Below are 23,258 nucleotides of genomic sequence, written 5' to 3' on the forward strand. Positions count from 1 at the left end.
AATCATATGTCATCGCTTTGTATTTTGATTTAGAGGCAAATTTAGTACATAAAGTCATAATTTTGCATGTTTTACGTAGTTTCGTGAATAATATCTCAAGTTTTAGTAATAAGAGAACAATTTTTTTCTCAAATGCCTTTCTTAAACATCAATGAACATTTCAATGAAAAGAGAATCACATGTCATCCCTTTGAATTTTGATTTGGAGATGAATTAAGTATAAAAAGTCACAATTTTGCATGTTTGACGTAGTTTTGTGAATGATATTTCAAGTTTTAGTAATTAGATACTTATTATTTTTTCTCAAATGTCTTTCTTAAACATCAACGAACATTTTAATGAAAAACAGACACACAAGTCATCGCTTTGAATTTTGATTTGGAGACGAATTAAGTATAAAAAGTCATAATTTTGCAAGTTTACGTTGTTTTGTGAATAATATCTCAAGTTCTAGTAATCAGATACTAATTATTTTTCCTCACATGTCTTTCCTGAACATTAAAAAACATGTTAGTGAAAAAAAAATCATATGTCAACGCTTTGAATTTTGATTTAGAGGCAAATTTAGCACAGAAAGCCATAATTTTGCATGTTTTACGTAGTTTCAGGAATAATATCTCAAGTTTTAGTAATTAGATACCTGTTATTTTTTCTCAAATGTCTTTCTTAAACATCAACGAACATTTTAATGGAAAAAGAATCACATGTCATCGCTTCGAATTTTGATTTGGAGATGAATTAAGCATGAAAAGTCATATTTTTGCACGTTTTACGTAGTTTTGTGAATAATGTCACAAGTTTTAATAATCAGATACCAGTTATTTTTCCTCGAATGTCTTCCCTGAACATCAACAAACATTTTAGTGGAAAAAGAATCATATGTCATCGCTTTGAATTTTGGTTTAGAGGCAAATTTAGCACAGAAAGTCATAATTTTGCATGTTTTACGTAGTTTTGTGAATAATATCTCAAGTTTTAGTAATTAGATACCTATTATTTTTTCTCAAATGTCTTTCCTGAACATCAGCGAACATTTTCATGTTAAAAAACCGCTTATTATTTTTGATTTAGAACGATTCAAAATGATGATGAGTACTGTACACCTCAGAGACTGAGGGAATAATATCAATAAGATCAAGCGTTACGGAATTCCATTTTTATATAGTAGATTCGAACGATTTTATTACTCGGTCGCCATCAATCCGTGCGAGGAACTCTGCGATGTTTACCGCAGAAATAGCACATATTAATTTTGCATCCGCGAACGCGAGTGTGAGAATAAATTGATCGAATTTCTGTCGCTGTTGGCTGCTGTGGAAACCAATTCGTGCTTTGAGGGTCATATTCAACTGTGTAGGTGTAGGTACCTAGGTGTATGGTGTGGGTAGGTTTTAAAGTGCCATTTCGGCTCCCGGTTGAGTAAGGACATTTTACAGGTCAGCGAATGGCTGCCTCCGCTCCGGTTCCGAGCTCTACCACCAGCTCTAGCAGCATGATGTTGGCGGCAAATATATTGTTTATTGATTTATGGGATCGGGTCAACGAAAATAAATTCATCTGGTTGGTAATGGGGTTTTCTCTCACCCCCGCTTGAAATTGAATCGTATTTCAGGTGTTTCAGGGTAAGCACATTCGAAAACAAGCACATTATTTTACTTCTATCAGCAGTTGAAACACATAACATAACCTTTACTGTGTTGATTCACGGTGAAAATATTTCGAATTATAATGCTGGCTTTGTTATGTACATTATAGACTACTACTGCGACTAAATCAGTCTATTGCGACCCATATTGTCAACGATATTTTAAACTTCAATCGAGGCAACCGCAGCATATATAAACCAGTGCTCAATTTTAAACAAAAGTGTTAATTTGTATTTAACCCTGGAGGCTGCTGCAAATGGTTTCAAATATTTTTTTTATGATGTATTATATCAGTATTTATTTTCTCACATATTCTGGTGTTTTTAATGGTTTGCAGGGTAGACGAGGAGAGAAAATCGTGGCTGTATGCATTTTCCACTCATGAAAATGATTCAAATGCTCACAAAGCAGGAACTTAACGTTTCTTCTTTTACCGAGTTTTACAACGTTCAGTGTGTTATAATACCGAATTGTTTTTTTTATTTCTTTCATAATCGGACCCTCCTTTTATGCCGTGTTAAATTAGAGTTTAATGGAAAGTAAAAAAAGTGGACTCTCCTCCTTGTTGCCGTGTGAAAAATAGGTGAAAAATAGTACTAAAAGGCTAAAACGTGCTCACGGTAATCCGTCACATCGGCATTAGAATGCAAATTAAAAATGCAGACCAGCTTTTTCCATATCGCAGACATGCCAATTTCACAGTGCTACCATTCATCATTAGTTATTCACTACCTGTAAGGAGAGTAAGTGCGCTTTTGGAGTGGACCGGTAAATTATGCCAGAGTTACTGTCGGAGCAACTCTGAAGTTTCTTCGAAAAAGGTACATTAGGAATAAAACAGTTCGACCTACCCTAGGCACTTACCTTAATATCTCTCGGTTGTCGCATTTCCTGCCTTCGGGGGGACACGCCCGGTTGGTCCGAGTACACCAGATTACGTACGGAACCGCGAAAACGGGGCTCGAAGATGACACTTGGCAGCGCTAGCAGGGCCAGCTTCGAGTTGTACCTGTACCGGGAGAAGGATGAGGGAAAAAATGTATATCAGCATTATTTTCATTACAAATTCTTCAATACACATTTTTTTTCTCTCGCTTTTCTCTAGGTATTTTACTTGTTTCCATGGGAAAAACGGGGACATTTCGTAGAAGAACAAATGGTGACTAGGCACCATGGCATGTCGGATTCCTTTACGTGCACAATTTCCAGTCGCTTTATGAAAATTTATCTTTATTATTCAATGGTGCTGAATACAGGTCCGTTTGTTGCTCCCGTACCTTTCTAAAGGTGAGTTTAGTTGTTGTGCACCGCTCAGTGGATAGCTGAAGGTGTTTTTTATTTGAATCTTTCTCACTGGGAATAGAAAATATTTTTTCTATGGAACTTTTATGGAATAAAAATGAACAAGTATAATGCGGAAAAAGAGCACACCCAGCTTTACTCTCGATACCCACCAGGGAAAGATGCTTCTGATAAGGTCAACGAATTTTGCCCTCTCAGCAAATCCAACAATGAAATTCCAAGTTACAATTCCGATTAAAACTAATTTTAGAAAGTTCGAATTAATTTCTTTCAATGGTTCGTGATCTTGAAAGTTTCTACCCCAAAGTGGGACCGGAAAACTTTGGTGACTTCAGATTTGCTCGGCATTTAGCAGCAGCTTCATCTAATGAGCAACCGGATGTGCAGCGCAAATTCAACCCAACGTCACAGTTTGTGTCATCGCAAATTCCGCCCGGACGGCCAGTGCGATTTGATTGCTCTTTGGGCCACGGATTTCCGGGAGCGAATAGAGAATGTAATCGAAGAAACCGCAAAATCTTGGCACTGTTCTGCTTCGTTAAATGCCTACTCTGATGACGTTAGGAGATAGCACAGCAGTTGGTTGGTTGGTCTCTGTGTCGGGTCGCGGGTGTCGTCTATTTGCAGTTGATTCCGGTAGAGAACAAGGGGAAAATAAATCACCGCTGGCTTTGATAGCATAAAATACAGTTTTTGGCAGCGATTGATTAAAACTTGCAAAAAATTTTTTGCTGACATTTTAGACATTTTTCACAGCGCATATTTGCTGTCTTTAGCAAGAAACTCATACTGTTTTCATTCGACTATCCTTTATTATCATAAAGTATGATTGCTTCTAACCGCCCTAAGAGGAACTTGAATAATTGCACGATAAACCGAAATGAAAACTAACAAGCGTGTGAATTGTTGTACGAGATGATACAATTATGCACTTTCCGAGTTCATTACGCAACATAAAGTAATAATGTGACCTCGACTCTAATTTATTAAAAATATATCTAGGGCCAACTAAAAAAACAGACCGTGAACGTAGTAAAATACAGCGCGAATATTTTCCTTAGTCAATGTAACGCAAAGTACATGCTCTCAAAGCTCAAAATATGGATAAAATGAATATAAGCACGGGTAGCAATTTACAATTCCAAAGTGAAAGTGCATTGTTTTAATTGAAATCATTTCGAACCAAAGAAATATGAGAGATAAAATGAAACTTTCTTTGATGAAATTATTTGTTTTGTTATAGCAACATTTGAACATTTAAAAATTGTAGAAAATCACTATTAAATGTTATATTAAAAAATAAAATGGCGATCTGTAGAAAACTCCATTTTAATAGGCAGGTAGAACTATGGTGTCTTTGACAAAGTTGTTTCTTGTAGAATGTGCTACAGCATGTGCGAAACAAAGTGAATTTTTATATTTTCAATTTCAGATAGATTAATTACAGAATTGCAACTTCTTTAAAATAGAGAATAATGATTGGATCAACTTTGCTGAATGCACTACGCCTCTAAAATTAATTTTTGTTGGGTCAAAATAATTTCGATCACCTTTTTTCGCAGCTTTAGAAACAGTGTGTGGCAATGGTGGCGTAGTACCACCGTCTATATTCTATTCCAGCTATTTTGTCGATTGATGTTAACGGCATCACAGTACACACTACACAACTATCCGTAAACTTTTCCAAGATACTTTTATAACACGCAATAACTCTCATTGCTTACAAATTCTACCATATTGAACAATGTTTATTTTAAAAACACCATGCGAGTGAAAATTTTGACGATCAATTCCGGCCAAGGCTTACTTCGATCTCTTTCCCTGCTCTTCTATTTCTAGACATTGTTTTTTGATACTGAATTAGAGATTCAGCAAAAAAAGGTTCATCTAATCTAATTTGGGCTATTTTATTAGCCTCAATTCCTTTGCTTCAAATAAGATTTAAAACATAATTTTAGGCCGATTTAAGAATCTTCTTTTACTGTGTTATTATTATTTTCGTTGTTGCTGGCTTCTAAAAACTTCTTCCGGTAATATGATGCAGATTTTGAATCAATTTCACCATTTTTCAGTTATAATTAAAATTATTTGTAAACTCTTCTGCTTATTTTACTCTAAATTCAAGACTTGTTTCTACATATTTTTCCAATTTTTGGAATCTTTTTCGGCAATTTGAGTTTTTAAGCACTGTGATATTCTTCATGTGACATAAGTTTTTTGCTTTCGTTGGCCTTCTAAAGTATTTTTCGGTGAGTCATGTCTTCTAAAACATTTTAGGCAATTGGCATTTCTTTACTGGCTTTTCGATCCTTCAAAAGCGGCAATTCAAAAATTCTTCAGTTCGATGAATCAGGACCATTTTCAAAGTTCATTACAACATTTAACTGTCAAAATTTGAAGTGATTTTGGTAAGTTTGAGCACCAAATTTGGAAATCTAGCGAAACATTTCAAAAGGTCCTATCTGCTTTCATCGTTTTTCCGAAGCGTCTTTTCATTTTGGTAATGGTGCAGCTTTAGTAACTCTCTCAAGCGTGGTTTTCATTCAGAAGGCTAGAGGGATTCCTTCGCTATCAACCTGTGCAAATAACGTGTCATAAAAGGTGTTTAGTGAGTTGTTGTGATTGAATGAAAGTGATTGATCAAAAAATCGATCAAAGCAGATAGGACCTTTTGAAATGTTTCTCTAGAAATACTTTTAATACGTTCCTGTTGTAAGCTGTAACTGCGGCTTAGAGAACAATTAATTTCATGCTGACAGGCTTCAAGAATTATATTTCATACTGGAAAGTCTGATCACTCGTCTATACTAAGACTAAGATTTACTGTTGAAGTTTATTGATTTTTCTCGACTGAAGTTAGGTTGGAGTTATGTATATACTTCTGTTTTTATGCATAGTATTCTGCTACGGTTGACGTAGAATTATGTCTTACTGCAACATCGGGGTGCAAATTTAAAATCCGAAAAAATCAAGAGCTAACTATTTCACCATTGAAACATATGGGACGATCCGTTAATGATGTCACGCAAAATTTGGAAAAAAATGCGCTGTCATTCATAAACGAACTTGCACGGTAAAACAAAATTAACGAACGTAATGCTTTTTTAACGAGAAAAAAAATTGTCATTTATTGTATCTTAAGCAAATCTTAAGCAAAAAGGGATCGTAGTGCTATAAATGAATGATGCAAATATCATAAATAGTTCTGAGTTGATTCTGTGGTTAGATATGTGACTTTTTTATTTATTTATTATTTTTGAGTTGAAATGTGATGTCACACTAAAGCTAACCCCCCCTCCCCCATATGTCACAATAATCGAAACCCCCTTCCCTCCTAAACTCGTGACATCATTAATGGATGGTTCCTATAGAGCCTCGTCGGACTCATATTTCAACCAATCTGAGCTGAAAACATGGCCAAATATCAGGCGAAACTCTCAGTCCCAGTCTAAATCAAACTAAAGAAGTTTTTCTTCATCAGCACAGTCGATACTAAAATATTCAAACGGTTTGATCCTCTAAACGTTGTGTTGTTGTTGTTGTTTGCTCACACACTCACTTTCAGTTATCACGAATTAAAGCAAGCATGCAGAAATTTAGTCTTCATTGAACAATGGTTCAGAAACCAAATTTAGAGAAAAACTTTCTTCTACAAAGTTGATACATATGATAAAGTGGTTATTGAAAAATTATCAAACATTAGGTTGATCCGAATTTTCAATGAAATCAAGTATCTAACCATTTTATCTTTGTAGACAAGAGAAAATAGCTCCGTTAATTTTAAGCAAAAATTTTTATACAAAAAGTATTTCTCTATCTTTGAAAATAACCGATTTATGTTGAAAAAACACATTTTTCGCACTAACTTTTTTCTTTGAATTTTCACCTTAAACCTGTCGTTGAATGACTTTGAATGGCTTTTTAAGAGAAATAATTTGCAATCTTGACATTGTGAATATCTTATTTCTGCTCAAAGTTATCAATGTTTTTCATAAAAAATATGCGTTTTTAATTTGTTTGTCATTTTTTTGGAGCATACAATTTGAAGAACACATTTGACTCTATATATAAATAAATTTTTAAAAATATGTTTTTTTTTATATTTGAATATACATTCATACCTCAATACAAGGCAACCTCGATATATCGTAACTCGATATAACGTAACTTTTACCTCGATATAACGTAACTTTTTAAAATGTATTAAAATTGGAAATAAATGATACAGCAACTGTTTTTTGGCTTAGAAATTGCTTCAAAAAATGTTCGTAGTAAGTTTTGAAACCAATGAAACCCATGCGAAGATTGTCCAAAATGGGCATAAGGAAGGTTTAAAAATACTGATAGGTGATGGGAAATAGGTTTTCGCGCATCTTTGAGTAACCATTAACATTCTTGCATAAATTAAAATTTTTTTTCTCTTCGATATAGGGGAGTTTCTTTCGGCTTCGCAGTCTTTAAAATGTGAAAAGAAAACGATATTTTTCTCTTACACCGACGTTTCGAATAATATATATTCTTTATCAAGGCTCTACAAGTAAATTAAGATCAAAACGATATTTAGAAACAAATACATAAATTATGCACAATGGAACTCGTAGCACTCTCAATCATACTAAACCATTTTTTTCCGTAACCAGCAACCTTGCATGCAAACTCTATTGCGCACAAGTTATGCTGTGTGACACTCGGTGGAAGCTGTCAGCGACCGTTGACGTTTGCTGTTGTTTATTTCTGTTGATCGCTTTTGGGGGGAGGTTTGTGCTGAGTTTTCGTACTCTCATGATAAAGTTGGCAACCACATTCATTTTCATATGCAACGGGTGACAAGAGAAAAAGTCCAGGAATCTACCCGAGGCCATGGGTTTGGAATACCATTCCGTTTTGATGGACTGGTCTGCTTTGCGGACTAGCACCATGTCGAGATATGGAATTCTACCTTCCTCTTCTCTTTCACACGTAAACTGTAGGTTGCTGTCATAGCTATTAAAAACATTTAGAACTTCTTCGACTTTGTCTGCGGGCACAGCAAGGATTAAGTCATCTACATATTTTTTCAAAAGTGGGAGCGGGAAATTCAACCGTTCTACCACTTCTTCAAGCAATAATTCCATAACTAAATTAGCTGCAGTTGGCGAGAAGGGATTCCCCATGGCGGTTCCAGAGATCTGTTTGAAGTACTGTCCACGAAATGAGAAGTAGCTACATTCCATGCAGAAATTTACAATTTCAATGAAAAAATCAAGGTTGATTTTCGTGTGTCGTTTGATTCTATCCCATTTGGTTATTATTGTGTGTGTTACTAGACTCCTGGGTATGCAAGTGAATAGATCTCCGATATAACGTAACTCGATATAACGTAACGAAAATAAAAATAAAGTAGCCTTATATCGAGGTATGACTGTACTAAATTTGAAAATATGACAAACATTTTGATAAATTTATATATTATGCATGTAAAAGCACACAGATTTATTTTTTGGTGTTTTTCTTAACACTGGAAATAATTACCTTCAATTCGATCCAAAAAGATCCAAAATCGATCAATAAAAAAAGTCATGAATTTTCAAGAAATAATGTGCATCGAATGAAGCCGTTTTTTATGGTGATCCTATGCCGGAAGTGGCCACCCAAAGTGCTTCAATTGTACTCAAACTTGCAGTGATGAATCTGCGCCGAAAATAACCAAACCAGTAATTTTTTGTTCGGTCGTAAGGGCGACCAGCTCCGAAATAGGGTGACCCTAGAAAGCGGCTTCAATTAATGTATTCTGTTTTCAAAAATTCATAACTCTTGAACCAGTTGATCGATTTTTGATGTACTTTGATCAAGTTAAAGATATTTTTTTTTAGTTTCAGAAAAAATACCGAAAAAATAAATCCAGTGCTTTCATAAGCAAGACAGAAAAAGTCTTTATAATTTTTGAAATTTGATAAAATTGATTTGATTAAATTAACTCAAGTATAAAATAAAACATATTTTGAAAAATATATAGTGTCAAATGTGCCCTTTGAATTGAGACCAAGATATTTTTTTATGTTTGCCGGAAAAAGGATGACAATTAAATGAAAAAGGCATGTTTTTTATGAAAAACATTAATAACAAAAAAATTGAGATTTTCACGAAGTGAGAATTGCAAATTAATTCTTTCGAAAAGCCCTGAAAATCGTCCGAAGATAATTGTAATATGAAAATTTAAGTAAAATGTGTTTTTTTTTTCAATCTAAATCGGCCATTTTTAGAAATAAAGAAAAACTGTTTGTTTATGAATGTGACTAGGACCGCTTCAAAACTTCAAAATAATACGCAACTAGTTCCGAAAAATAAATTGTATTTTAGCGATTAGGTTCAGCCAATTTCTATCACTTTATTGCCAGTGTGTTCAAACGACATGCGTTATCTCTCGCTATCAAAACCGAACTGCCACTGCCCTCGTACTGAACGCGATATGATGGGTCAGTGGTGAATATAATTGGGATCACGATCGTCGTGTGATCGTGTCATGCTTACACAAATACAATTTTTGATAACCGATCTCGTATTGAATGATAAGGGGAAATGATCGCTCATTTCGGCATTATTTTTAATTGTGAACACTGCTTTTGAAGTTGCTTAAAGTTAATGGATCTTTAACATTGTGGAACATCTTTTTATTCTATCTACAAAGATGGAAAAGTTAGATATTGATTTCTTTTAAAATTTGGTCACCCTAATTTTCGAATTTTTTCAGTAGGTTTTTACCATATTTACTAACTTTGTAGAAGAAAGTTTTCTCTAAAATATTTTTATCGAGCTCTAGATCCAATTTCCCCCTATAGTCGGTTTATGGACCATTGTGCAATGGCACTTTAAGCGCCTCAAAATTATTCTATTGAAGTAGTTTTTTTCCTGCCATTCGCCAAAAAGTTGCTAATAGAAATGAAAAATTATTTTTGACACAATTTCTTTTTTCAAAACCGAACTCAGTTCTACCCAAGCTGTTTTACAACTTTGATTAAATGGTTTCGGGGTGCTAAGAAGATTGGTGTTGTCACAGTAGTGGAACCAGGCTAGTCTGTTAATTTTCCGGTCATTTCTAACTATCATTTGCAAACAACGCGGGATTATTCTCATTTTTTGCTACTGCTGGCAGCATTTTTGTTAACTTAATTGCTTTTGTCGCGTAATTGAAATGGCACAGGAATGATTAAACAGCTATAATCTTTAATTTTTTTCCAGTTCAACCTATTCCCCGCGGGTGATGCCATATGGCATTACCTGACATATAAACGTTGATAACAGTTCACCAAGCAGTTAGAGAACAGATTGATCTTCAACATGCAATATAGTTTGTGCCAATTATGCATGCGGTTGCTGAGTAATAGGAGTTTGAATGTCATTTTTCGATGTAAAAAATGATTTCCCGAAGCTCTAGGGCAAAACCTGTGTTGACCAGTGTTATCTTTCATTTTATTCCAACTTGTACTCGCGTGTAAATCCTATGTTGACGAAAGTTATCTACTTATATTGCATGTAGAGATAAAAAATGACTAGAAGAAAAATTCATTAACTACTTCAATATAATGATTCTAGGGCGCTGAGAAGCGCCAACAGGGTGTTACAATATTAACACCCGATAAGCAGTAAATGACATGGGACGGTTCTCGTTTACTTTTTTTCTGACAGCGTTTCCTGTCAATTACAGCACATTTGCAACTAGGTATTCCATAACAGCCGGTGAATTAAACCTATACAGGACGAAACACGAAATTTCTCTGTCACGATGAGACACTGCCGTCCGTATATCGCTTTGAAGGCGAAATTTCTATATACCTTTTATACAAGACTTTTGATATAAACTTTTTGTGGAGGCGTGGTTTCGAAGATGATGAAATAGCATTCAAAATAAAAGAATTTTGATAGTTGTATTGGCCGCGGTCAATAAATGAACACTTATAGCGATTGGGTCCGTGCCAATCTTACACGTTCAACTAAGCTGAGATCGTGGGGAAAATTTGGGATAATGCACTGACATAAAATACGTTATTTTCGTTAATTTTTTGCGTTAACAATAAGGCCGTTACAAATTTTATTTACATTTTATGTCACCCCCCTCCAAAAATCTTGAATATTGAAAGAGGACGAAAAAAAAGCTCAAACCGTTTTGTTCATTTCATTTGTTTTCCGACAGCATAAATGCTTAATTTAGCAACAAACAAGTCAGGTGACAGCGAGAGTGTCGTCGAAGGACAAGCGAAATAAATAAATAATAATAAAGTGTTATTTTTCAACATTTATTTGAGTGCAAGTTACAAACGTCATAACTTGCACACAAACTTTAATCAAAGATATTTCTTTTTTTTTCGTCTCGGTGTTATTTATTTTTTGCCACCCCCTCTGCTAACTTTGATATCCTTGGACATAAAAAGAATTCGAAAATTGTATCAGTCTAATTATCGATATTTCAAACATTGTTGACTTGACAGATCGAAGTCAATGTGTCAAAATCCGCAAGTTTCATGAATGAGCAGTTGATATTTTTCAGGCTTTGTGAGGTGTATGAAAAATGTAATGAAAAAGAAAAGAGAGTTTTATTATTTTTAAGCATGTGCAGTGGACAGACAGCTCTTCGTTCTGAGATTTCATATATTTTGAAACAGGAACCGGTTCTCTCGGTTTCCAGTTTTTGCCTAACTAATATTAAATTATGTCTTTGACACTGATTGACCTGTGGTTGGTATATTTCCCTAGCACAGACATCATAAAAGGACACTAAATGATGAAGACACTTCTCATTGGCTAGCAATGCCAACGAAATGGTGTCACATTCGATCCAAATTTTCACATGCTCCAGATGTTTGTACAACGTTCACTGCTAATTTCGTACAGTTTTCCTCACACTGAAGAGTTATATCAAAGAGATGGACTTAAATAAAATTTACATCGGACAGTAATGCTAATTGAGCCGTTGAGAGCAACGGTAATTTCGGTGAAAAAATCATTTCCTTCTTGTTGATCTCTCAGGACCGTATCATAGAAGAAAGCTCCAGGACCTCTTTTGAAAATTGTCCCCTCTTATTTCTTAAATAGACACCAGTATACAAATTAATCCTGAAATAGGTAAAATCCCTGAACACATGAACAAGTATTTTTTTTTGCATATTCGGGAATTTTCTGTCAAATTTTAAATAAGTTTTTTGGTCTTGTGCCAGGATTCGATAAAATAAGCCTTTGTATTCATTAACCTATGAAAATTAGCTTTTGCTCTCGTTAAACTATAAAAATGTTCTTTGGAAAGGCACTCTGGCAGCACGGCTATCGTCAGCATGTGTGAACAGTCTGCTTAGTAGAAATTTATATTTCGAGTGTTTTTCATCAGTTTTTTTTTGCTGAAACTAATATGTTTGGTGTGAGTGGTTGGAAACAAAAAGTGTAGAGGCTGTTGCACGAATATGCAACAATTTCAATGGATTCAGTAGAATAAATACAACTTATTGTTTCGATTTTGTTTTGTGTTGATATTCGAGTTTATATCCAGTGAAAAATATTCGACGCCCTCTCTTACGCCGCATTGAAAATGGAGGAAAATGTCGCGTGTGAAAATAGCAATAACGGGGTTTTCCAGCTGTTTTTCTTCGATCTTCACCATACATTCTTTATGTGTTTGCTTATGAAGATAAGTGTCATTTCCCGCACATAGGTTGCTTTTACGTACGTTATGCCAGCAGTTCCATGTTATCTGTTAAAGTTTTATCTATAAATTGAGTTCTGAAACGTTTCGTTAAACGTTCTATAGCCAGGTTTCTGTTTCTCTCGACCTGTGAATCATCGTATCTCGGAGCTCCGTTTTTTCCACTTTTAGCCAATAACGTTCGTGGTTGTGTTAGATGCGTAAACGTGTGAATGACCTGTTTGGATGACTTTATGCGGTGAATGGTTGTAGAAAGGAGCGACACGTCTGTGCAAGCGCTGCAAGATTGTTGTAATCACTAATTCCAATTCATGTTTTCTGCCGCAGAAAGAAGCACAACAACAACTACGATCATGAATTAGTCTTATAAAAGTTCCTCACTTTTTTGGGAACACTATATAATGGACACTTTCCATTTGCTTTTGAATCTATTTTCATTATTTTTCTGTGTTTAAAAATTTTAAAATTTCAGCTCTTGAAGGCAGTCAACTGAAGGATGTTTTCGATTTGAACCCAAGCCTATGCTATTGAACTATAAAAATGTCCTTTGGTAATTGAACTTTTAACTTTGAATCAATAAGGCACTTGCTAGACGCAGTGAGAATCCCTTTTTGCCTTTTCTAATCTTATTTTCGTATATTTTCGTCTTACGCCTATTTCTAGTATTTTTTATCATTTTTTTTATTCTTGAATTGCGCAAAAAATAAATCTTCTTCTATTAACAAATCTATTCAATTTTAAACCGCCATCAAAAACCGCCCGGGTCCACTTGAACGGTTGCAGATTTATTTCGATTTTTTTTCAGCTACGGACGAATGCCGACATGCTGAGAGTATAAAACTGCCAAACAGACAACCGCCCCCCGCTCAAGGTTGGGCGGAAACTCATCAACCGATCGGCCACTTTCGACCGGATTCTCTGCTGGGGAATGGTCGATTCAGGCGGAAAAATAAACTGCCTGCGCAAATCACAGCAACGGATAACATGGAATGGGAAACATGGAGAGGAAAAATTTTGTCACCCTGTCGAACTTTTATTTTCGCTGCAAAATCGCGTAGGAATCGCGCAGCATTGCAGAACTGTTCACGGAAATCCATCAACTTCGCATGGGAGTGATTCTCCCCAAGGGATTACACGCTTCTTTGCGTACGAGAAAAGGCAAACCAATAAAACAACACTTTCGACGTTTCTCCATTCAGTCAATCACTTAAGCAATCATATGTAGCAATCGTTCGGCATCGATGCGAAAAACGGAAATTGTCTTTTATATCGGTTCGGGATAGGTTATTCGGGGATTACCGGGCGATCCGGAGAAAGGCGTTATGTTAAGCTCTAGAATCGTATTTTCCCATATTACGGTCACCCTCCCTGGTGGTGGGTTTTCTATTATCCTAACATTTGTTCTGGAGTCCCGTCGTTATCTGGCGGAAACAGCTGTGATTGGATTAGAAATAATTTCTCTAACTTTTGAGAGCCGTTCCTTTATTGTGTCTTGAAAACTGTTTCATTTAAATTCCATTCCCGGTTTTGACTAGACGATTAATTTCATTGTCTGTGAATCAAGGCGAAGATCAAAGAGTGCTGTGGCGAAACAGACGATGTCTGGTAGCGGCATTCTTAAGTGTGTAATTTTACCAATTGTCATTCAGCACACGGTTTGCTAGGATTATTCCCGGAAGGAGGAGGAGGTTCGGCTGCTTGTTGCAAATACCGGAAATGAAAGTGATGTTTGCTGTAATCGGCACAGTCAGAACTTGTCACCGTTGTTAATCCAAGCTGAGACATACGTTTAGGGAAGCCGATTGAAAGGGTGTGCGTTTCGTGTTTTTTGCCGAATTTTCTGCACTAATGGTGGACATTTACACGATTCTTCCGCTTTGCTGCTCGAGGATCGGCGCGTGTCGTGTCAGTTCGGTTGACGGAATCGGCTAACACTTCAAGTGGGATTTATTTCCTGAATGGTGATTTGTCGAATTTGTTGCTCAACGGCCGCCCGGATGGAAGATACACAGTGCACGGACTCGAAAGGATACTGTTGTGACGCACAATAAAAATTGATTCGCACGAGAAGGGCGCTTTCCAAGGTTTTTTTTTCTTCGTTTTTGCTTTGACCTTGGCCAAAGTCACCAAATAGTTCAGTGCGCACACGGCAGAAGAATAACAGCGGACCGGAAAATTATCGGTTTTGCGTGGTTAGTAAGCAATTTCGGTAATTGAGTTGTTTTTTTTTCTTTGCTTTTTTCTGAGACGAGTGAAAGGAGTTTGATTGGGTAACCGTAGAGTGAACGGCTAGAGTTGCGACGTGGTTTGAATTTGTAATTAACAAAACACACACGTATTCTGCTAACACTTGCCAGTCTGAATAGGTGTTACGTGGGGCGGTATATTTTCGATACTCAATTAGCTGTGTCAGTTAAAATATGTCAGAATCAGTAGCATTGTTGCTCCCTTCTGTGTTGAGGACAGCAAATTTTAGAAGTTTTTAAACATAAATACGGTAAAAAACAGGACAAAAAAAATCGGTTACTACATAATCGACTTCGATGTTTGTTGTAGAAAGGCAAAGCCAATACTGCGAAAATCAATGAACATTTTCTCTCAAACTGATCAAGGCTCAGCAACAGAGAATTTCACTCCCCCATTTAATTGGAATTCGAACGCTGATACTTGCAGGCTTCTTCGAATTTAATCTATCTGTATTTGCATTTCAATTCAGCACACTGACTGTAGTGGAAGCCCCGGGCCGTGAGTCTGTTCCTATTAAATCTTCCCACTCTAAAGCTCGACTTTTCGTTTTTTTGTGTGTGTGTACTCTAGCTTCCTTTGTCGTCCTTTCGAAGGAAACGGAAGCAACTACTACCGAACGTGAGCCCTTCCTTGTGTCCCTGGATTCCGACTGAAGGCGTGCATTTTAATCAAAGTCTTCAAAGTTCTCTTCTATTGAAGAGTGTACCTGATGCAGCACAGCTCTCCGGTACGTGGGATGCTGCCTTGGCACAGTTTGTGGCTGTAACAGTGCTTCGATGCACAACATAATTGAATCATAATGGACAAATTAAATCCCAGTATGGAAATTCTGTGTAACTAAGGTGTATACCCAACGCATTAAAATTTCCAGGAAGGAAAAACAATGGATTTTACCAGCAGGCAATTCCGGAATGGCGCCAGCTGAGCTTTGAAGCTTGCAGCATTCCAGAAAGGGAAAAAATATCACAATTCCTACATTCATTGCTCGGAGAGCGGGGAAATCCGACTGCGTGCTGCTGTGCATCGTGCAGACGATGGACAGACCTGCATTGTGCGGTCCTTGGTAAAATATTCAACCCAAACTGCGGGAAGCAGATGTGTGGGCCAATATAACAGACTAATATCGGTTCGGTTTTATGTGCACTGAAGGACCTTGAGCCCGTTCCAGGAAGTGCTGGTGGACTATCGTCGTCCGGTCTAACTTAAGTCCAATTTTATTGCCCCGATTGAAGTTGTTTGCACAATCACGCTATTGCGGCTGACGGTCTGAGGCACAAAACGTGCCGCATTCGGGAGGAGAATCGTGCTTGAGTAACAAAGTTTATTCTTTCGCTTCGTTATTGAGAAATTGCATAAAAATTTGCAGTTTCCCTTAATTTTTGTAACGTTTTTACAACTTTAGCATGAAATGTCCCAATGTTAAATGTGATTCCATATAACCTATTCCTCCAAAAATTTTTTGAAAAAATATAACGGTAGTGGTAATAACTGTCTCAACTACCCCCCTTTCCTCATATGTATCAATTGGTAACGTAAACTCAACCCCCTCCCCCTCCTCTTATGCGTTTGTGTATGACACCTTCTCGCGGAAATATAGCAGCAACGTTGTTAATGCAGAATGTGAAAGAAAATGGATCTAGATTGCTTCCTTGCGGCAATCCAGAAGAAGTACTGAAAGGCTCTGAATGTAACGACCCAATGTTAGCACATATCACTCTGTCAATTAGATTTGATCGAAACCATCTCACAAGTACGACAGAGAACCCCAGTTTATCCAGCTTTCATAGAAGAATGTCTCGATTCACATGACCGAACGCTGCCTTGGAGTTGAAGTGTACAGGGTGCGGCGCAGAAAAATGTGAAGAATTTTTGGTATTTCCTGCAATTATTATTTGAAGTACTGTATAAGTCTGTATAAGGTCCTAAGTTGGCCTTCACCCAAGGATGTACTCGGTTCGTCAGAATAACGATACACACGTCGGTATTAATATTAACACCAGTATTGGTAGAAACAGGAGGCATATTCAAACCATTGCACGCTACCAAGCAAAACATCTTTACACCAGCCGGATGTTTGGTTTGGGACTTAAGCTCTACTTTCGCAGAAACATCCTCAACTTTCTTCGGTGCAATAAGTCAAGACGTTACGCGATTTTTCGCGTGGATTTCTCAGAAATGTTGGCATCCTTGACACGTTTCATTATAGAACCGAACCGGGTATACGCTTACGTGCTCTTATGGAATCGTTCAGCATTGTATATTAAATAAAATTAGCTAGATTTATCCTGAATTTCGCAAAACAAACCATTTTTCACAACGCTTTCATATCCATCTCAAAACTTGAATCACTGCTTAATTATTCATCTCACGACGCCCCCATATTCATCACACTGTTAATCATGAATGAATCACATTATCATGAATGAACGTAGCCGCAGCCCATCGTAGTAGATATCCGCTGTAGTTGTTTACTTGCAAAATTGGTAACCGAGGTAACCAAAACAGTACTGTAGATTTATGTCAATCATGTCGGAATAATTCAACATTTTCAGTATGATTTTTTCGTATTAACAAAAACTGATTTGGCAACTTTTGGTTTTCTTCAACGCAGTGAAAACAGATGAAAATACATACAGTTGAAATTTAGAAATTGTAGAAATTCATCTCATATATTTCTGCTAATTCAAGCTTGTTTGGGAAAATTTGAGGTGAACATTCAAAGATTGAAATATTCTTAGTGTAGTGAGTGATTTTGTTTAGTGATTAAAACTAAAAGTGGTCCGATAGTGACGAAAAAACTTTGGTTGGCTGCTGTACGTGTCCCGTTGTAGCCGTATAGAACAATGCGCGGATTTTGTATTCTGATTGAATTAAACGAGTTTTTGAGGGCAAATGCCCGACTATAATATCAAATATAGTGCTTTTAAGTGAATTTTTGAGGATTATACTTTATGAGGAATCTAAAGTGAACTAAGAAGAATCCATTCCATGGATTAGCAGATTGGTTTAAGAAGAAAATATGCGTTTTTTCCTGTTTTCATATGTGTTTCCATGTTGTATGAGATGAATATATGGGCTGAGATGAATAATGGAGCCTCTCCCATTTTGCAGTAAATTTATTGATGTTCAAAGGAAAAATACAAAAAAAAAAAAATTATTCGTCTGAGTTTCGGATGAATTCACGTCGTTTCCGTTTAATACCGCCCACCATCTTCTGCACAGTGGAACTGTCAACTAGATCCACTATTTTCTTCCACAATCTTTGTAAATTAGTTGTTTTTTTCGTCTGACCATCCATCCATTTGGTCAAGACTTTCTCATCGTAACGCGGCGTTTTGCAACGAGACTCTGCTTCAGGGTCCTGTTGGGGTGCTTGTTGGTGTGGAACGACCGCAGGTTTTCATGCTGACAGAATCGTCGAACAGTGCTGTACGGTGCCGGGAACTTCTTAGCCAAATCGCGCAGAGTGATCCCAGGGTTCGTCCGAACTGCTCTTCAGACTTTCAATCGTAGCTGCTTGTCAACCGTTCCACTTCTGCGGTTGCTTTGATCAGCAACACTTTTTCGTTCCATCGTCGAAAACTTTCGATCCACTGACTCGAATTTGATGAAACTTTCACCACTGTGTAAAAACACCTTCCTCATCACTGCGCTGTCATTGGTATCTCGTACCTGCTACTAGAGGCGCCACAGTCTAGTCTAGTCTACACTAACACAGCCAGTACTTGAAAGGATCCTGGAAAATGATATCCACCATTTTAAAAAATGGTTTCCATACATTTTTCTTGTCAACGGCCAGGCCTACTGTGTAGCGCAATATAATACAATATAATCTAAGAACGGGGACAATCCGTACCAACCGATCCGTATGTAAGAAGTATTATACCTAATTCGTTGGGAGTGATAAAGCTAAGAAAGTACAATCCTTTGTTGACCAATCTCCTGGGATGGAACATAGGTATTTCTTCCTTATGTCCGGGCTTAGAAACCAAGGATATAGCGCCTTTACTCGCTTCAACTGTTACGGTTGGAACTAGAGTACAACTCTAGTCCTAGCATTTTTGCTTATGGTTATAGCGCCATTACTCGCTCTCTGAAAGGAATATGAATTAGGAAATATATTTGAGAGCAATATATACTAAGAGTGTGTGTATAACACTTCTGGAGGGCAACCGGTAGTATACCGAAAGTTCTATGTCCTAAGATTAGCGAGCTATAATGCATTCTTCATACTCAGACTGGACATGTACCACTTTTGCTTTCAACGTTTTCTGGTTGTCATTATTTTTCCCATAGAATGAAAGTGGTACAAGTTTTTCCATTGAAGTTTTTGTAAGTTTCTCATCCATAACTCGTTATGCTTTCATGTACCATCTTTTGAAACCTTTCCAGCAATGATTTAGTCCAGTTATGTTGGAAAAAAATGTTGAAAATAATTTACTATTTGAGTGTTTTCGTTTATCGCGTCTCCTGAAAAATTTACTTAATGGCACATGCACCACTTTTGCCCTCAACGGCTCATAAAAAAAATAATTTCCATTTATATTTTTTTTCACTGGCCAGGCCAATTGTGTAGCGTAATATAAATTCTGTGGCAGCAAATGTATGTCATGTTTGTATAATATTTATAGGAAGAGGGTATCATTTCATTCACAAATTATATAATAAGCTATAATAAAAACAATCAATAATAAATAGAAAAGGGATACTTAGCTTCCGGTCTTCGGATGTCCAAAAGAAAACATCGTTTTTTCTTCATAGTTAAAGTGTGTACTCTAAAACGAAGGGGCTTTTATAATTTGAGCATCCCTTTTGTCCGACATGGAACGATTGGTTCACTGACAAAAATGGTTGATTCCCGCGTACGTTCTCCTTCTCTCTCTCTCTCTCCCTCTCTCTCTCTCTCTCTGGCAAATAACGCCAAGGTAACGAGAAAAAAAGACAATTCGGCGAGTCGAAAAGGCTTCGCATTGAAATCCTCATTTCGGTATGAAATTCACTAATTTAACACTTTTCACACGTGGTGCAACAAAATCCCTTGGGTCAAACACTCGCCAAGAGCCGAATTGATAATTTCGTCAATGATGTGTGGGGGCAGCAGACGATCGATCTTCTTATTCATCTTGCTCTTTCCATCGGCCATTTTCTTTTTGATCGAAAGTTCAAAAGTGAAGGACGTTCTATTTAAATGACATCGTATAACACTTTTTTCACGCCTAAAAGTGACTTCTTTTCTTCCTTACGTTTTCTCACACAATAGTTACCCGACACTGTGGTTGATTAGGCGTATGTTTCAAAATCGATCCCAACTTTAAAAAAAAAAAAAAACTTCATTCTGGCTACTGCTGAAAATTTAGGCTGCACCGTAAAAGCAGCCTCATCCAGCGCACTCAACTCGACACCTGAGACTCGACACCATTAATTACACACAACATATACAAGTTACGGATTTTCTTCCTCTTTCTCTGTGCGAATAGTCCACAATTGCCACAGTTAATTGCTCATCGGTCACTTGAATTTTATGATTTCTCGTCTGAATCCACAATTGCGGGGCTTATTTTTGCTCAACCAGTACTTTGAATTGACTAGATTCACGAAACACTATCCGAAAACAATAAATTTAAAAATATTCAACGAGAAAATTGTGACACAAGAAAAAATCGCGTCCGTTCGCGTTCCTGGTTTACTTCGATCATCCCTGCTACTAGAGGCGCCACAGTAAATAGAAAGCTGCGACCAAATATTGAATAAAACTAACTTAAGCAAGTCGGAACTGGTTCTTTGCCGAAAATCGAATCCACTATTTCAAGGACAATAGGCATATCCTGAGTCCCCGTATATATGATCCAAGTCAAAATTCATCAAAGCTTCTTCGACCTCCATCACAGAGCAGTTTTTAAGAGCCAGTTCGTTTACAAGAGTTCTAGAGCGAGAATTTTTCAACTGTATTTGACTGCGTTCAACCATGGAGAAAGCGATAACTCGCAAAATTTAATTAAAAATACAAAACTCCAAAGAACTATTTGAGCCCAAAAAGATGGACACTGATTTTAAGGCATGTATCAAAAAGTAGTTTTAAACATTTAGCACGTTATTACACATAAACGGGTGCATTTTTTTCGTCGTGTAACCAAAGCACGCTTTGTTCACATGTCAAAAATCGAAATATAAGTCATTTAGCCGCGGTCATAAAGTTATTTTCGAAACCGAAAAGAGTGTTGTCCAGAAAGTGTTAAACGAATCGTCGCAAGGTTCAGTAATGAGTGTTCTTTCGATGATTTCAGCGGAAGTGGACGACAACCCGGACTAAGTAATCCCGAATTGGGCCGAAAAATTGTAAATTATATTCAGAAAAACAGGTCTGCATCTATTTGTGATTTGGCCATGAAATCAGCGGATTAAACAGAGCCGTGATCTAAAGAAAAAAGGCAAAAAGGCCACACAAACATCAGAGCAGCAAGATTGCACTGGAACACGAGCTCGAACGCTGTATGAGCGTATTGTTGACAATTTCAACCAGTGCATTCTCATGGATGACGAAACATACGTCAAAGCAGATTCCAGAACGCTGCCGGGACCTCCATTTTATACCAAATCGATTGGAGAGAGTGTGAGACTGCGATGGAAAAATTCGGCCAAAAAAATCTCATTTGGCAAGAAACAGTAAACATTGCGTGATCACTAAGGTTTGTTCCACTTAGTATTGGCCGTTTCCTTTTATTTACAGCAGCGCCTCTAGTTGTCGTACCGAGAGACTAATGACAGCGTTTTGACTTAGTGATGAAAATTTCGTCAGGATTGGTACACGTGTTGAAAAGTTATCTAAGATGCACACCTACGTTGAAAACCCAACATGGTAAGGAGGAATGATTGCCAAGGGTCTCAAACTACCGAGATCAACTGTGAATACCGTGAATACCAGATCGCGCTGAACAAACTAAGCGTAGAAGTGGAACATTGGACCGAAAACTACGAGCGAAGGTCACCAGGGAAGTCCGGAATAATCCTGGGGTCTTCCTCCGTGATTTGGCGATAAGGTTCAATGCAGAACAAAGTACAGTCCGTCGAATCTGTATGCGTGATTCAGGTCGTATCATGCCAACAAACAACCCAACAGGACGCTGAAACAGAACCTGGTTGCCAATGAGCAAGCCCTATGAGAGTACAAAGACTGTATTTTGATGGACGATGAAACATACGTCAAAATGGACTTTAGACAAATCCCGAGTCGGAAATTTTACCTTGCTAACCATAAGGGGAATGCTCCAGGTAGATTCAAATTTGTTTTCGCGGATAAATTCGGCCGCAAGTTAATGATTTGGCAAGCCATCTGTAGCTGTGGAAAAAAGACAAAAGTTTCAATCACTGGAGCAGCCATGAATGGACAACTTTACGAGGAGAAGCATATTCAGGAGATAGTTTTGCCGTTCAAACAGTCACACGAAGGCCTCGTGAAATTTTAGCCCGGGATGTATTGGAATGCTACAAGCAGAATAATATTGATGTTATCGAAAAAAAGATCAATCCACCAAACTGCCCACAGTTTTGTGCCACCAAAAGATAATGGGCAATAGTCAAGCGTAAGTTAAAGAAGTGTGGTCAATCAATCAAAACATCACCTGATAAGGTGAAGTGGTGGAAAAAAAATGGCCGAAACAGTTGACGTTACCACTGAGCAACCACAACTCGAAAGCATGACAGACGGGAAGACAAAGTGAAGACCGTTTTTTTGCTAGTCACCGTCCACCTTCGGAGCGTAAAATCATATCTCAATTTGCAATCATGTTACCTCTAAATGTTTTCTGAATGAGGGACCCACGAAAATATCTGTTCCGAACCCCTCAACACCCAAATCTGGCCTGTCCGGGATAAACCTGCACCAGACCTTGCGTTACTATACTCTGAGTTCCTCCAGGTTACATGGACAGAACTCTAGCAAAGAGGTGAATGAACGCGGATCGATCGTTGCGAATATAATTGTTGAGGCCACTCTTACTGTAGTAAACGACAGCTCTCCTACCCTCTTCCGAGGAAACACGGAGTCTGTCAAGGAACTGTACCGAATACTGCGAGACGACTGATTTCATTATAGTGAAATTTTCAAGATAACATGGCAAGAATTTCAAGAAGGGAAGCTCTTTTCCGAGGTTCTTGGAAGGATCAACTCCAACATGGAAAGCTACAGGTAGAACCCTGAAGATACACGGAACTTACTCTCGAGAGAACCTTCCCATAGAAATACCAAGAATGCGAAAAATGTCAAAAATCTCACAAATGTCAAAAATGTCAAAAATGTCAAAAATGTCAAAAATGTCAAAAATGTCAAAAATGTCAAAAAATGTCAAAAATGTCATAAATGTTAAAAATGTCAAAAATGTCAAAAATGTCAAAAA

The 23,258-nt window shown here is 37.2% G+C and overlaps 1 protein-coding gene and 1 long non-coding RNA gene across 14 annotated transcripts in view; one reads left to right on the top strand and one right to left on the bottom strand.

Moving 5' to 3' along the window:
* Positions 1–23,258, bottom strand: part of LOC129718570 (neurexin-1b) — a 265,446-nt gene that overhangs the window by 180,188 nt on the left and 62,000 nt on the right. For all 11 annotated transcript variants that reach the window (XM_055669463.1, XM_055669464.1, XM_055669462.1 and 8 more), the window contains exon 4: positions 2,511–2,655. In XM_055669463.1, the coding sequence (XP_055525438.1) occupies positions 2,511–2,655 (145 nt within the window). The remainder of the gene's footprint in view (positions 1–2,510; positions 2,656–23,258) is intronic.
* Positions 1–23,258, top strand: part of LOC129718572 (uncharacterized) — a 120,562-nt gene that overhangs the window by 34,636 nt on the left and 62,668 nt on the right. The gene's annotated exons all lie outside the window — the stretch shown is intronic.

Source organism: Wyeomyia smithii, chromosome 1 (genome assembly GCF_029784165.1).
Source record: "Wyeomyia smithii strain HCP4-BCI-WySm-NY-G18 chromosome 1, ASM2978416v1, whole genome shotgun sequence".
NCBI lineage: Eukaryota > Metazoa > Arthropoda > Insecta > Diptera > Culicidae > Wyeomyia > Wyeomyia smithii.